The 17959-nt window shown below is 32.9% G+C and overlaps 1 protein-coding gene across 4 annotated transcripts in view; it reads right to left on the bottom strand.

Moving 5' to 3' along the window:
• The window catches only part of KCNU1 (potassium calcium-activated channel subfamily U member 1), a 314287-nt gene that overhangs the window by 239944 nt on the left and 56384 nt on the right, over nt 1-17959 (bottom strand). For all 4 annotated transcript variants that reach the window (XM_056813505.1, XM_056813504.1, XM_056813506.1 and 1 more), the window contains 2 exons: nt 9462-9552; nt 1073-1184 (listed from right to left, as the gene is read on the bottom strand). In XM_056813505.1, coding sequence (XP_056669483.1) covers nt 1073-1184; nt 9462-9552 — 203 coding nt within the window. The remainder of the gene's footprint in view (nt 1-1072; nt 1185-9461; nt 9553-17959) is intronic.

The raw sequence follows: 17959 nt of genomic DNA, 5'->3' as shown, positions 1-17959 counted from the left end.
ACTTTCAATTTGACAACATCAGATTTTCTCTTTCTCCCTTCATCCACTGGATTAGATGTTAGTACAAAAGACAAAATTTTTCACTGTGTGTTTTTGCTTATCATGTACAAAAGCAAAAGGAGATGACTAAATATCTTATGAAATTATACTTTTTCTTTCCTTTGGACATATACTGAAACCAAGTAAAGCAATCTGTGGTATTTATTTGCAATTTCCTTTTTTCCTTTGAATTTTATTTATCATGGGAAAATTAATTATGATACTTTATTTCTTTTAAAAATATGTTTTTGATGGCCCAATGAACAAAGTTTTAATAGTTAGGCCCTACCTGTTTTCCTTTCCCATTATCTCATTACTATCTCTGTGGAAGGAGAAGATAGCACCTCAGGATTCAAAAACATTATAAAATTGTTCTTTGTTTCATGGATTGCCATGAACAATTAATTCACAACCTACGTAATCACTCTACAGATAGTTTGAGATGTATGGATTATATTTATCCATATTTCACTGTAAGTTACTAAAGAATTGAATTAAACTATTTCCTGCAAGAGTTACTATTAAGTAAAATGTACAGATTCCAAAATTGAACATAAATTGTTTGAATTTCCCCCTCAGAAGAAAAAGAACTAATTAAATGCATCTTAAAAGATAATATTAAGTTTCTTCTAGCATTAGTTCCCAAATTTTTCTAAAGTAGCTATCATAAATATTTTACAGACCCCTATATCATAAACATTGCATGAGTAGGATGCATTGAGAAAATATATAATAACTAAAAGACAACTTTTTGTCTGCATAGATGTTTGCAGTAAACTTATGATATTTTAATAGCATCCTGTAAAATGTAGGCTTTAATCATTGGTATGATTTAATTCCTATACATTTTAACCACTGGTCTAGACAACTTCCTGTCACATAAAATGAGTAGTTTAAAACTATGAAGAGCTAAAATATTTCCCACCTTTTAAAAATTGAGAGTAATTTTTTAAAAAAAGCAAAAAACCAAAAACTTGAGAATGAGAAAAAATACATTCATGAGCAAGATATAGGTAATTACAAAAACACTTACCTAACCAGTTAATATGCAGATAAAAGGAAATAAAAGTTGGTGGAATAGTCAATATATCAACCACGGAGTTCAACTCCAACCAAAATTTGATCTTGTCACCAGAGGCCAAAAACTAGAAATGAAATCAAGAAGTTCAGTGGCTTATGTTCTATTTTGAAAGATTGACATTTAAAGCATCATTAGCATATCTGCTTAATCATTGCCATTTCATTCACTAAAAGAAAATTTAATCACATTTTACTTTTCAATTTTTAGCTAATGAAAAAGTGGGCTTTGTGATGATCCCTATATATTTCAGTCTTAGTCAGTTATGGTAAATTTTTTTAAGTACCAAGTTGGTAGAAACATGGAATATGTCTTTCTGACAATGAGGCTAGATTTCTATCCACTATCCTAAGTTAATTTAGTTAAGTTGCACAGCAGGCATCTCTTTGTGTTGGTAGATCAAATTTTCTCATTAAAACTTTTATAACAATGAAATGACAAATCTAGTCCAAAATAAAATAATAAAATTGCTATTTTAAAATATTACCATATTTTTGTCTTATTTTCATTTCCAAATGTATAATTTCTCCAACTTTATTAATAGACATTCTTCATAGCAATAAATTAAAGAAAAGAAAACCAGAAGTTTAGCAATAATAATCCCTACATCAATAGCAAAGATAATAGAATAAAATTCAAAGATCCCTGCATTTGAAAGGTCTAGATTTCAATTTCAACTCTACTACTACTATGTGAGGCCTCCTCTGCCATTTTAAGTGAGTCACTAATACTTCTAGACTTCAGTGTCCACCTGAGTAAAATAATAAATTTGGATTTCATTCTCCCTGAAGAGCCATCTAATCCACTGAAAAAGAAAAATGCAAATCACTAATATATTTGCCAAGAAAATTCCATAGATAGTATTGATGTGCTACCAACCCTAGGGTCATAAAGAGTTGGATACGGGTGAATGACAGAACAACTGAACAATAAGATTCCATCTAGATATTTTTCTTGTGGGTTTGGTTGACTTGAATTTAAATGGTTTATATGTTGACAATTTTAAGGAATATCCATAAAGCAGATAGAATCAGTAGGTATTCTAATTTGTTGGCTGTAATAGCTAAGGAAGATTAATAAAGGAAAAATCCCTTGGGTTTTCTATGTTTAGTCTGGATCCTATTTACATTTTCCAGTTTGTCAGTCTCATTGCTTCCTTAGGCAATGGCTTTGGCATTTATCCATAGTTCATTGTTATTAAAATTTGCTTTTTCTGTCCCTACCTACATAACTTTGTTCATATCATCCACCATTTCTAGAAAATATTCCTTTCCTATCTCCAACCATTAAGCACTTAAAAATAAAAACCTCTATCATGAAACTTTCTTCAAATATCTTTGCTTGAAATATTTAAATATTTATTTATTCCTACTTTTACTTATATACCTTTGGAATTAGATGGATATTAAAAAAAAAAGAAACATTATCTTTGAAATCTAGCTTCACATCTTGCCTCCACTACAATTTGCATAATATTGGAAACAGTGTGTGTCTAAATATTAGAACTTCCTCCTCTATAAATTACAGATCATGATAGGACCATAATAGAATTTCAGAATCCCAGGAATACTGTAGACCAATTCCAGAACTCCTGGCCCAAGGAAAAAGTATTTTAACTAGCCAGAAGAAACAATTAAAATACTGTGGAGTCACAATCAGGATCATACAGGGCCAAGCAGCTTCTACATTAAAGGACTTGGAGGCAAGGGATATGATATTCTGAAACGTAAAAGATCTATGATTACAAAAATAAATTATTTACACAACAAAATTGAACATAATCCTCTGGGGAAAATTTGATGTTTAACAAAGAGAGAGAAATTCCAAGTACTTTTGACAAAAAAGATCAGCTCTAAAAAGAAAATTAAATGAGTAGATTCAACATGCAATAGAAGCAGAAAAAGTAAACAAAAAAGTTGATACTTAAGGAATTCAGTAAGTTTAAACTGATTACATTCCTACATGGGAAGGTGATAATTAAGCTATTTAAAGTATCTATGATACTTGAGACACTTAAGATTCTTAGAGTACTTAATATACTCAAGCATATCATTATTATTATGACTATATATATATATATTATGTATATCATATTGTATATATATATATATATATATATATATATAGAGAGAGAGAGAGAGAGAGAGAGAGAGAGAGAGAAAGAGAGAGAGAGAGAGAGAGAGAGAGAGAGAGAGAGAGAGAGAGAGAGAGAGAGAGAGAGGATAGGGATATGTTAAATAGGATTGGATAATGCTTTCCCCCCATTCTGGAAATGAGAAAAAGGAAGGTGCTGGGTGAAGAGAAAAGGAAAATGATGAAAAACTACTTGAGAGTCAGTATAGTGAAGGAAAAGGTAAGGAATGTGATGGGCAATGCTTGAACCTTACTCTCATAAGAATTAGCCCAAAGAGAAAATAACATTCACACTCAAGTCAACAAAAGAAATCTACTGTGCCCATAGAGAAGTAGTAGGGGAGAAGGAATTAGAGAAGGTGAGAATGGAGGAAGAGAGGGTGAATTGGGGGGAGGCAGTAGTCAAAAGCAAAACATTTGTGAAAAGAAAAATGCTGAAAAAAGAAAGAAGGATAAATGAGGGGCAATAAGATAGAGAAAAATACAATTAGTAATCATAACTAAGTAAGTCAATAGGATGAACTCACCCATAAAATGGAAGAGAATAGCAAAGTGGATTAAAAAACAGAATCCTCCATTATAGTGTCTATAAGAAACACATTTAAAGCAGGGAGACACGTATAGAATAAATGTGTGGAACTGGAGTAGAATCTATTGTTCCTCAGAGAAAGAGATAATTGGGAAAAGCCCTTATTAAACATTAAGGATTTAAAAGTGTATGGTATAAAGTATATTTTAAATGAATTTATAAGATAATTGAAAAGAAAATGGCTTTCATATTAGGGTATTTGGGTATAAAAGTCTTTTTCCAAAACTGACTACCTGCTATCAAGCTACTCTCCTTTAAGCTCAGCTTTTTGTCTTTAAAAATAGATATAATAATAATTTAATTGCCTATATTAGAGGATAGTTGTAAGAAAAGCAAGTTTTGAAAATCACAGTGTTATAGATATGTGAGATATTTTTATAATATCATTCATTTGTCCTTGAGCCCAATTTTGCATTAATTTTTTCATATTTATGGAATGATAGAATACTAGATACAAAGTCCCCCTTTCAAATTCTGCCTTCAACAATCATTATCTATAAAGATCAAGAATATCAAGGGCATTAATGAAAAAGAATGTAAAGCAAGGTAGCCTAGCAGTACCAGATTTCAAACTATATTATAAAGTAGTATTGTTGGATCAATGGAATAGATTAGGTACATAAAATATAGGGGTAAATGACCTTAGCAATCTAGTATTTGATAAACCCAGAGAGACCAGTGCCTTTGGGAAAATAATTTAACATTTTACAATAACTATTTGGGAAATTGAATTTTACGTCAGAAACTAGATATAGACCAACATCTCACACTCTATACCTAAATAAGGTCAAAATGGATATATGATTTAGATAAGAAAAGTGATACCATAAGTAAATTAGTAAAATGCAGAATAATTTACCTGGCAAATCTATGGATAAAGGAATAAATTTATGGCCAAATAAGAGATAGAGAGCATTTTAAGATGTAAAATGAATATTTTATTGTATTAAATTAAAAAGCTTTTGTATAAGAAAATGCAATATAAACAAGATTAAAAGGGAAACAAAAAAGAGAAAAATATAAAACAAACTTCTCTGATAAAGATCTAATTTCTAAAATTCATAGGGATCTAAGTTAAACTTACAAGAATACAAGTCATTTCCCAATTGACAAATGGTCAAAGGATATAGATAGACAAGTGATTTTGAGGTGAGGAAATCAAAGCTATCAATAATCATATGATAAATTGTTCTAAATCACTCAAATAGACAAATGAAAATTAAAATTAAAAACAACTCTGAGGTATCACCTCACACTTATAAGATTAGCCAAGATAACATTAAAGGAAAGTGATAAATGTTGGGGAGTGGCAAAATTGGGACAATAATATGTTTCTGGTAGAGTTACAAACCTATCCAACTATTCTGGAGGGCAATTTGGAACTATGTCCATAGGGCTATAAAAATTGGGTAAAACCTTTGATCCTATAATATCACTACTGGTTATGTATACCAAAGAGATTACAAAAAGGAAGGAAAGGCCTATTTGTACAAAAATATGCATAATAACTGTAGTGGCAAAGAGGAATGTCCATCAATTGGGGAATGGCTGAACAAATTATAGTATATGTTGGCAATGCAATGCTATTGCACTATAAGGAATGATACACAGGATGATTTCAGAAAAAGCTAGAAAGATCTACATGAACTGATGCAGAGCAAAATAAGCAGAATCGGGAGAATGTTGTACACAGTATTAGTAATATAGAATAATTATAAAATATGAAAGACTTAGCTACTCACAGCAAAGCAATGATCCAGGACAATTCTGAAGGACTTATGACAAAGAATGCTATCCACCTCCAGAAAAAGGATTTTTGGAATCAGATGCATATTAAAGCATACTGTCTTCCACATTAATTTATTTACAGTTTTGTTTTTTTTTATGAGTATTCTCTTACAACAATGACCAATTTGGAAGTATGCTATTTCATGATAATATATATTTCAGACAAAATTATTTACCATCTCTGAGAGGGGGAAAAGAAAACAATTTGGATTTGGATCTTAAAATTTCAAAACATCGTATATAAAAAATGTTATTATATATAATTAGAAAAATGAAAATCTTTGAAAAAAATTTAAAGGACCAATCACTATGTGACTATGGGCAAATCATATAATTTATTTGGTTTTTTTTTCTCATCTATAAAATTGGGAAAATTAGATGGCATAGAGTTTACAATGACAAAGTGAATAAAAGTCACTTTGCAAATTTGAAAATTATATTTTGATAAGTAGTCATGGTGCTTGGTATTATTTTTTCAACAAAATCTAAGTTCAAATCTTATATCCATATTAATTTGATAGAAGTGGGAAAGTTGTTTAAACTCTGTCTTAATTTCTTCATCAAAATGGGTCTATTACAATTGTAGGAAGGAAACTGACTCAAAGGAATCATTTTGGAATGTTGGGAGGAGAGATATGAGTGGCAGTTGGAAGGAGCAAAGGGATTTGTGGGAAATAGAACTTTGGAGGTGGTCTTTGGCTCTGTGGACTTAGGAGCTCAGGACCCCCAAACCATGATACCCAAGACTTGCCTGAATTTCCCCTTGCCCTGGAAGACAGAAAGATCCCTGACATCACTGGATCATTGAACAAAAGAAGCAGAGACTCCAACAACTGCTGCTGAGAGGCACTCAACTCCTAAACCTCACAGGGGTCACCCCAAAGACCTGTTCCAACCTGTATCTCCCCAAGAAGGACACTACTGACTTGTTTTAGTGGAAGCTAATAGAGAGATTAGAGAGGAAGGAAGAAAGAAATGCAGAAGCCTGAGATAAATGATTTTGGAGATTACTCTAGTTTAGGCTCCTATAATCATCACTTCTCAATTTGACTATATGGACTTTTTATTAGATTCACTGTTTCAGGCCTCTTCCTTTCACAATATTTCCTTCAGAGAGCTTCCAATGTGTTGTCTCTAAAGCATAGCTCTGACTATTTTTACTCTCCTACTCATCTTGTAGCACTCCAGTGGCTCTGAATCTTTGATCAAATATCATTTCTTATTTATCACATCCTTTTAAAATGTACTCATTTTATCCCTAAATGACCAGGAGACTGGTCTGAGCCAAGTCCAATTCAAAACAACACTAATACTGGGGAGGAAGATACAGGACAAAATACCTCCTGTAATGTTGTGGAAGAGAGAAAATGGGAAAAGGCTGCAACAGAGCTGGAGAAGTTGGGGCTGCTGAGCTGTCACTCAAGGAGAACATTCTAATTGGAATGATGACCAGAAAAGACTGTTGAGAAAGGAGGAGACAAACTGAAAATCTTGGTCTCTTTGCCTTGGAGACAGAAAGGAAGAATGACGAAAGACCGGCTCCCTCTGATTTCCTCTGCTGTGCTATAGTGACTGAGTTTCCAGACCTATTAGCCAGTTTTTCCCAATCTGAACTATATTCCATCATCCTCCAATCTAGGAATTATTCTAGTGTTAGGGAAACTCCAAACCCTCTTTCCCTCCATTTTCTTATCTTTACCTTTCTCCCAATAAACCCCTTACTTAATCTTAGGAAGAGAAAAGAGTGATTTATTTGATACATCACTCTGAGTTGATTTAGAGAGACCAACTGAAGAATAAATGGGAAATAGGAGGGAGGAAGGGAGAAGGTACAAGGAGGGATAAGAAGAGAGGAGGGAGGTAACCAGGGGTTGAAGGGAAATAGGGAGGAAGGGAGGAAAGCAGATCTGATTTTAGTTATCATATATCACTCAAATAATCCCTATTACAGCCCTCATATTTTTTTATAGGCAGCTAGGTGACACAGCCAATAGAATAGTCAGCCTGACATCAAGAAGATTTGTCTTCCTGAATTCAAATCTTGCCTCATACACTTATTAGCTGAGATGTGTCACTGTCATTAAATCACTTAACTCTGTCTCAGTTTTCTTCTCTGTAAAATGAGCTCGAGAAGGAAATGACAAACCACTCTAGTATCTTTGCCACAAACACCCCAAATGGAGTCACAAGCAGTCTTACATAACTGAACAACTACTTCTTGGCAGAAATAAAGAATTGTGGACATGGAAAATTGTAGATATATTGGGCTTTTTTTTTTCTGAGCTATTGGTTAGATTTCTTTAACTATTTTCTCTCCCCACCCCCATCTTTTGTTTATTCTTTGTTATAAGAAATTGCTCTCTGGTTGGATTGAGAGGGGAGATACCATAAAAAAATATAAGTGAAGTAAAAAACAAACCACATCAATAATATTTATTTACAAAAAACAGTGACAGCAGCAATAACACCAAGCACCTTCTATTAACAAAGGATTTTGCCAGTCTGACTAATGAAATATCTGAGGTTAAATATATTATTATTCGTTCAGTATGTTTTGGAGCAGAGAATCATATACTTAGAGATGGAAGGGGCCAATAGGAGTCATCTGATCCAAATCTCTTACTCTATGGACATTATAAGATAGAAATCATGGCAAACCAATGTGGTGATAAGTGAATACTAAATTGGGAACAATACAGCACTGAGGGTAAGAAGACTTGATTTTGAGCAGCTTTTTAATATTAACCATAAAATCTTCAGCATGCTCCTTGAAGTCTAATCTTTAATTTCCTTATCTGTTAAATGTGCATAATACCATTTTTACTACATCTTTATAAAGATTTGTTCTATGACAATCACAGGGAGACTTCTGTCTTAATCATTCCTGGAAAGATTCTTGCTAGAGTCCTCTTTAAGAGGCTTATCCTTCATCTGGAAGATGGTCAATTGTCCATTCTACACAGACACTTTCAAGATCTCTGAAGAACTTTGGTATTAATTATGCCACATGGGAGATACTGGCACAGGAATGATTGTCCAGCATGGGGTGTCTGCATTAAAGAAGTGCTATGCTCTAAGAGCAAAGCAAAAATACAGTAGCTCAAAAGAAATGCGAGGTGTACAAATATAGACATTCCTATGGGCTATTTGTGCCTGACTTCTAGTAGAGCCTTCTAAGCTTTTATCATTCTGATCAGCCACAGTTACACACATTGTACATTGACCCTGATATAGTTGTGTTATTTTGGTCCTTCTAAGTTAGTTAGGAAAACAACTAACCATAGAGTTGTTTCTAGGAAAGTTCGCTAGAAATGAAATACATCTGGGAAACCAATAATGAATGGAGACAAAGTATAAAATGTCAGTAACAATTCCTCAGAACTGTACGACACTCTAGAGTTGACAAATCATTTTCATATAAATTCAGAGACAGAGCTATATATCTGGAAAGGACCTTTCATGTCTTTGCAATCAAAGTTGTCTTTTTTACATGAGGAAACTAATACCCAGAAAAGTTACATAACGTACTCAAAGTCACAAGGTAATTACAAGTTCCAGAAGAATAAGGTGACATTTTTAATCCTCATTTTCCTTGGAAGTAAATACATATATGCTATATGTTGAATGGAAAACAAAAGTCTACATCAGAATTTTTTTTTTTAATTTTCTAGGTTTGGGGATGAGTAGGTCTTCTCCCTTGAGAATTGAACCTATTCTGGGAGATATTACAATTAAAGTATCTCAGAAGATTTTATATAAAAATGGCTTATATTATACTTTTTGTAACAAAATCTCTGGGACAATGAGACTCTTCCTATTATCTTAGTTACTTACCCGCAACCCAAAATAAAAGGCAAAGAAAACATTGAAGGCCAAATCAACAAGTAGAATATTGGTATCTGTTGATGAGCAGTTTGACGCAGGACTAGAGGAGAAATAAAAAAATGGTGTACTCAGATAAGGTTATGAAATGTTTTACAAGATATTCATACTATAAAATAACTATAAAGATTTGTCAATAATCTGATTATTTGAGTTCCATATATAGTCAAGTCAATGAATGATCAGAGGAGGGGTGAAAAAGCATGAAATGTATAGTTAAAAGGGAAGGTTCTAAATCTCATCTTTGCCACATGACAGCTATATGTTTTGGGGCAAATCACTAAAGCTCTTAGAGTTTCCATTTCCTATTAAAGAATGTGCATATACCAATTTTCATAATTCATACTTCATGAATTTTTTTGCAAAGAAAAGCTTTTATAAGCTTTAAATTACTACAGAAATACCAACGATGCATGTGTGTATGTGTGTGTGTGTGTGATCTTCATTAAGATATTACAATAAATTGATTTTATTGAATTTTTAGCCTTGACTATATATGCAGTTTGAATAACTCACCATTCTTCCCTTCATCAGATTGTAGAGCACAACAACAGTGATTGTTTTTTGCCTCTTTTTGTATCTCCAACTGAGCACAGTGTTTAGCACATAGTAAGCACTTAATAATTATTTATTGATTCTCACAGACATACTATTCCATTCTGGAAATTTAGAAGTAAATTTGTTTATTTATCTCCACTACATTTTTATTATCACCACATCTGTAATTTTAGGAAGATCATTAACTAGACAGGATGCATCTAGTGGAAACAACAACCAGGAGGGTGAGGTGACTGAAAATCATTCCATCCAAGGATCATTTGAAAGGACTAAGAATCCTTTCCCTGGACAAGAGAAGAGTTGGAGGGAATATTTTCACTTCTTCCTGGTATTAGAATGGTTGTAATTTCTCTTCTTGGCTCCAGAAGGGAAATCTAGGAACTACTGGTGAAATGGCTATAGATTTTGGCTCAATATAAGCAAAAACTTCCTAACAGTTGTAACTGTACCCAGCTGGAATTGCCCTTGAAAACAGTGAATTCCCAAATACTAGAAGTATTGAAATAGAGGCTATATCACCACTTCCCCAATATGTTACAAAAGGGTTTCCTTCTTAGTTAGGGGTTGGACTAAAAAAGCTCAGAGGCATTCCAAATCAAAGAATCTGTGATTTATTATTTAAAAGAATAATAGTTATTTTGAGGTACTTATATAACTGGTAATCTTCAAAGAATTTAAGCACTCTTAGATTTTTGCTAATTTATCAAAATGCCCTGAGGTTAGGAGAGGGGATGTTTACTTCATTTTAAGTGATCTCATGTAAAATATATCTGGCAGATGGCTGCCAAAGACTTCAATAAATGTGGCATAAATTAAGAAAGGAAGCCAAAACATTCTAACTCCACATGTCTGAGTAATACACTTAAGGAGCCTGGTCTTATATCTTGGCAGTGAAAATGTTTCTAATATATGCTTTGAGATACACATAGCATACTTAGATTCACAGCATATCAGTATTAGAAGAGACCTTAGAGACAACCCAGTACAACCTTTCCTTCTCCTCACTTTATTTATTTTAGTCAATTATTTGGATGCATTTTGTTTTGACATATCCAGTGCTTCTTGACAAGCAATACCTTGTCCATACCCCTAAGTAACTTCCCAGATGGGGAAACTACTAATAAAGAGATTGTGATTAATTACATATAATTCATTTTTTATAGTTAACTGTTAACAGAAAGCATTTATATTTTAGCTTTACTAGTTTGAAATCAGTATGGTTCATTTGTCATCTTTATTTTTATAACTCCAAATCTCAATTCTATCTCCTAGTCTCTCTCCTGAGCTCTAGTGCCCCATCACAATATAGCTGGACAATTTGAAGTAGATACCTTATTAGAATTTAAAATTCACAAAACAGAACTTCTAATCTTTGTCCCTAGCCTAATTCTATACCTTTTCAGAACTACCTTTTTTGACAATATCTCTTTTTCAGTTACTGAGCCTACAATTCTGAAGTCATTCTTCACTTTTTTCTCCCTCAATTATTTCCTTTTCTCCACTGAACTAGTCACTCCTTTACCTAATGACCTCATTGTCTCTTAAAAAAAAAGTATTGATGTCTTTCCTTCATCACCTACATTTCCCAATTGTCCTTCTTCCTCTCAGAGAGCCAAAATCTCTAACAAAATTTCTTTAAAAACAAATTCAAAACTGTTCAGCCAATTAACACATCAGCTAAATCAGACATTTTATAGATTATTCCTCACCAGAATACTCCCCACACTGATGAAATCTCCACAAAATCTTTGTGGATATATATGTGTGTGTGTGTGTGTGTGTGTGTGTAAATATGTACATTTATATATGTGTGTATATTTATATGTAGGCTCTTCTAGTAATTTAAATTCTTTTAGAGAAGGGACTATTTTGCCTTTTTCTTCATAACTCTGGTATCTAGCACAGTTCCTGGAAAATGGTACACATTTAACAAATGTTAAAGAACAACTTGAATTGTGCTTCATTTCATTTTTGTTATCATAGTCATTTTGAACATTTTTGATTATTTTTCTTTGCCTTTAGTTCATATGTCTTATAATCATAGAATTATAGATTTAGAGCTGGAAAAGTTCTGAATATTCACTTGATAGAACTTCTGGTTCCAAAATGGAGAGTGAAGAGGCAACAACTTGCCTAATCTTTCCCCAAATCCCCTACAAACTACTTTAAAAAAAAAAAAGGTTCATTTACCAAATTTTGTAGCAGCAAAGCACTTTTTGAACCCTCCAAACCTTGGATAATCAGCATAAAAAGGTTTATCTTTCTGGGGTGGAAGGGGAGAGCAGTCTGGAGCAGTCATCTTCCCAGCATAAAGGCCTCAACTCTAAAGTAGCAGGCTTGCCCCCAGAAATGGCCAGTACAAGGGCTTTTAACCAGACTTGAGCTCCAGCCAGACCCTGTCCTCAAAGTTCTCAACCAGCCAGAAACTGCCATCAAGGCCCTGTCCTCCTTAAAGTTCAGCAGAGAGGCTACCAATGAGGCTTTGTCCCAAATAAAGGACAGTTGAGACCTCAACCAGACCTAAGTCTACAGCAGGGCCCCAGCCCCTAGTGCAAGGTCCCTAGCCATCCCTGCTCTATGATACATGCCAGCAGCAAGGTCAACTTTAGTGGGTAGCAAGAAGTAAGGCCTCAACCCTGGTAAACTTCAGAAGGAAGACCACAACCAGGTTCAATCTTAGAGGCCCAGCTCCCAGGAAATTTAAACAAGGAAATCTTGATTCTACCCCTGCTTCCTAAAGGACCTGACTCAAGGGCAGGCCTTGGAAACTGCCCCCCCCCCCCCCAATACAAGCCAATATGGAGATGCCACTGCTAGCTACAAGGACCCTCAACTGTTATGAGGCAGCAATGAGACCCTCCCACTGCTCAAACAAGAAGCAAGTTCCAATAGAGTCATCCCTCACTATATCATGGTTCACCTACCGTGGCTTCACTGTATGGCGAGTTTTAAAAAATAAATATCTAATTCTGTAGCACGGAGGTTTTGCCATATCGTGGAATTTTGAGGATGAATACAGTAATATAACAATGGGAATGTAGTATGTCATTACTGCTTGTGCAAATTTGCCAACGTGAGATTGTACGTGAGATTGTACATGGCACACTATTGGCTGAGAGAATGGAAGGTGACCAACCATAGTGCTGTATTCTGTATCCTGGGCGCTGATTGGCTCAGTGACTCTAGCATCAGTCTGTTTACTCTCCCTCACTGTACCGAAACATTAGCATCTCTCCTCCTTCACTTCACAGGGATGTTTGATCTCTGTATGTAGTATTGCTCTGCGGTGTTGCATTTTTGTGAATTTTTCATAAAAGTTTGAATTTATTTCAAGTCCTATCACAGGGTCTCTGGAACTTAATTCGCTTGATAGGTGAGGGATCTCTGTACTGTGCAAGCCCCTTAGTGAGAGCCTCCCCCCCCACCCCCAATATAAACAAGCAGGTAGATCCTGAGGCTTGTGTAAATTAGAAGCAAAGCCCTCAGTCCCACAAGAAAAAACTCAAGACTATGCTTTCTGAAATCCAGGGAGAGGGCCCAACTTTAATATGTAGTAATAGTTACATAATAAACTGGAAAATAATAAAAAAGAGAATGAATATAATAAAAATAACAAGTTTGCCTAAACTAATCTCCTCATTCAGTGCCAAACCAATCAAACTATATAAAAATTATTTTACATCTAGGGAAAATGATAAAATTTGGAAGAACAAAAATCAAGAGAATCAATGAAAAAGAGAAGATAGCCAAACAGTATCAGATCTCAAACTATTACAAAGTGATAATGATCAAAACAATCTTGCACTGACTAAGAAATAGAGTGATAGATGAATGGAATGATAGATACATAATACCTAGTAATAAATGACCATAGCAATTTAGTGTTTGACAAAGCAAAATATCTAATCTTTTGGGACATTATTTGGCAAAGCTATTGGGAAAATTAGAAAAAAGTATGGAAAAGACTGGAGATAGACCACCAACTCATTATAAATCATGACAATATATGATCAAATATGAGAGAAAGAACATTTTTGGATATAAAAGATAATTTTGGTCATATTAAATTTAAAGGTTTATACAAACAAAAATAATGCAACCAAGATTAGAGGAAAGTAGAAAGGTGGAGAGAAATTTCAGCAACTACATCTGATAAAGCTATTTTCTCAAATAGAGAACCAAATCAAATTAATAAAAATGTAAGTTTTTTATCCAATTGATAAATGGTCAAGGGAATTATGCCCAAAGGACTCTAGTATTCTAAAATTGTGTCTTGTTTGGTCATAAATTCTTCCTTTATCTATAAGTCTGACAGGTAAACATTTCCATGTTCCCCTAATTTGTTTATGGTGTCACCCTTTACTTTTCATTCCAATATCCATTTTTAATTTATCCTGATGCATTGAGTGAGATGTTGGTCTTATTCTAGTTTCTATTATACTACTTTGTAGTTTTCCTAGCAGATTTTGTCAAATAGTGAAAAATTTCCCCCAAATTAGAGCTTGGGGGTTTAATTGCTATGGACATTAACTGCTATGGGGAAAGGAACAGACATTTATATGGAGTCTTCTATGTTCTAGGCATCATATCTTTTACAAATAGTATCTCATTTAATCTTCATAACCATAGGGTACTTTTATTATCTTCATTTTATAGTTGAGGAAACTGAGGAAAAAAAGAAGTTATTTGATATGCCAAGGGTTACACAACTAATAAGTATCTGGGACATAAAATGAACTTAGTACTTCCTGGGGCTCGTTCTCTCTCTCTCTCTCTCTCTCTCTCTCTCTCTCTCTCTCTCTCTCTCTCTCTCTCTCTCTCTTTCTCTCTCTCTCTCTCTCTCTCTTTCTCTCTCTCTTTCTTTCTCTCTCTCTCTTTCTCTCTCTCTCTTTAATTTTAAAAATTATATACTTAGTAACCAACAATAAATAAACAACAAATAAATGCACAAAACATCATGTGAAAATCCCAACTTTACATTATTTACAATGTTTAAAATATGTAAATTATATATGTGTACTAATAAAGACAACCTCTGCTTTTGAGTTATCTTTGGATTTGTTTGATTTTGATATTTTTTCTCTTGATATTATGGCTGCTATTTTTAAAATGCAATCATAGTTTCATTCAAATGTTTCAATTCAATTGTTGAAATTCAATTGTTGAATTCAAATGTTGAAATCCTCAGATCCAACCTTAAAAACATAGTAATTTCACTGGACACCAAAAACCTTAAAGAATAAAAGGATATTCTTACAAAAAAAATTATTCTTTTTTCTTTTTATATCTTCACATATTTCTTGTTTTATTTATGTTTCCAGTGTTTGTCATTTCTGATACCATAATACAGAATCCATCACATTCAAATATCCTCATCTATTCAGCTATTTCTCTCAATCACTGCATTTCTGTTATTTCTAGTTATTTTGCAATTACAAACAAAGCATCCATGAATATTTTCATTCATACATAGTTTTTTACCTCAATAATGCTTTTAGAGCACAATCCTAGTAATGGATCCCTAACTCAATGAGCATGAACAGTTTTATAAATCTTAATGTATATTTCCATCTTATTTTCTAAAAATACAATTCATAGCTGCTCTAGCAATGTAATAGTAAGCCTGCTTCTCCATGTTTCTATCAGTGTTTAATTTGATCAACAACTCATTCAGTTCTCAGTTAACCTACATTAACTGGACCATATTTAGTTAAATTGAATCTTAATCTGCAAACAAAATCTTTTGCCAGGACCATACTCTTTTCTAGACCCCTTTATTTTGTTAAATGTTTACTTTCATATTTTACTATTATTATTATTTATTATATAATTGTATATAATCACTAATATAATTAATGATTATATAATTATTATTTATAATTATTCTTATCTTTGTTGGATATGCTATTCTTGATTGTAAGATCAGTTCTTTTCTCTATGAAATATTATGTTCCATGTCCTGAGTTCTTTTAATTTTGGGGCTACTAAGTCTCCTGTTATTCTGACAATAGCTCCATAGTATTTACATTATTTTTTTCTTGTTGTTTATAGTATTTTCTCTTTAATCTGGGAGCAATGAAATTTAGCAATGATATTTCTATATATTTTCATCTTTGGTGGTGATCTCCTGATTCTTTTGATTTCTATTTTTCCTTCTGACTGTATAATTTCTGAGCAATTTTCCTTGATTTCTTTGCCACGGTGTTTAAACATTCCCCCCCCCACCCCCCTTGGGACTCCAATTATTTTTATATTCTTTTCTTGTTCTATTTTTTAGGAAATTTTTTATGATTAGATGATTCATATTATCTTCTATTATCTTTATTCTTTTGATTTTGCTCTACTATTCCTTGTTGTATTAGGAAATTGTTAGTTTCCCTTGTTTATAGTTCTTAGCAGATTATTTTCTTCTGTGAAATTGGGATTTCTTTTTCCACTTGGTGAAATTTTTTCATAATTTTCTTGGTATTCATGAATTTATTTTACTTCTTTATCTGGAATGAGGTTGTTTAAGTAGTATATTTCCTCTTTTGTTAATCTTGGTAGTTTACATGTTTGTAAGTATTTAACTATTTTACTTGGATGAACAGATTTATTGGCAAATAGTTGGCAAAAATAACTTCTAAGAATTGCTTCCTAGAATTTTTTCTTCATTGGGTGAGATTCTACTTTTTACATTTTGGATACTGGTAATTTGGTTTTCTTTTTTAAAATTTTGTTTACTAATGACTTAAGTATTTTATTTATTTTTAAATCAAATCCTTGTCTTATGTATTAGCTTAATGGTTTCCTTACTTTTAATTGTAGTAATCTGTCCTTCATTTTCATTTTTTACAATTTGTTTTTTAGTAATTTTTTTGTTGTTGTATCCCCAATTCATTGGCTTTTTCTTTATTTTATTCATGTAAACATTTATATATATGAATTTCCTCATAAATACAATTTTGGCTGAATTCCATATATTTTATCCTCATTATAATTTTCGTTTAAAGAAATTTTTGATTGTTTCTATGATTTGCTCTGCCTCATTCATTCTTTAGTATTATTTTATTCAGTTTTCAATTAATTTTTAGTCATTCTTTCTGCTTCCCTTTGTGAAAGGAATATTACAACTGAAGAAAAGGTGTTTTCTTTCCATTTAGTTTTTTTCCAGAGGTCTATCATATCTAGCTTGTCTAAAGTTCTGTTTACTTCCTTTACTTATTGACTTCTGAGAAGGAAAGTTGAGGTCTCTCTCTAGTTCTATTTTATTATCTATTTCCTCCAGCAACTTACGGAACTTTTCATTTGGAATCTAGATTCTTTACCATTAGGCACATATATGTTAAATATGATATTGTTTCATTTTCTATGGGACCTTGTATCAAGATGTAATTTCATTCCTTATCTCTTTTGCTTTGTTTGAGAACATAATTGCTACTCCTTTTATGACTTTAGCTGAGGCATAATACATTCTCTTTTAGTCTATTACCTTTATTCTTATGTTTCTTGTAGATAGCACATTGTGGGATTCTGGTTTTTAATCCACTGTTATCCTTTTCCATTTTGGGGGTCAGTTAATCCCATTCATATTCAAAGCTATGATTATTAATTGTGTTTTTCCTCCATCCTATTTCCCTTCATTTCTCCTTCTCTTTCTCTTCTTTTAGCCTTTCCCTGTTGATTGATGTTTCATTTTCAATAACCCTCTCTGCAAGTTTGTCCATCTTTTTGTCCATTCACAACTTCCTTCACTTAACCCATCTAGCCTCCAACTTCCCTATAAGATAAGATAAGTTTCTATGGCTGAGTGAGTGTATTATTCCCACTTTCAGCTAATTCTGATGAGAATAAGGTTCAAGCATAGCCCATGTTCTTCACTGTCTTTCCTCATAGGTATCTTTTCATGTCAG

The sequence above is a fragment of the Monodelphis domestica genome, chromosome 1 (assembly GCF_027887165.1).
Source record: "Monodelphis domestica isolate mMonDom1 chromosome 1, mMonDom1.pri, whole genome shotgun sequence".
Lineage (NCBI taxonomy): Eukaryota > Metazoa > Chordata > Mammalia > Didelphimorphia > Didelphidae > Monodelphis > Monodelphis domestica.
This window is presented reverse-complemented; position numbering and strand designations above follow the sequence as displayed.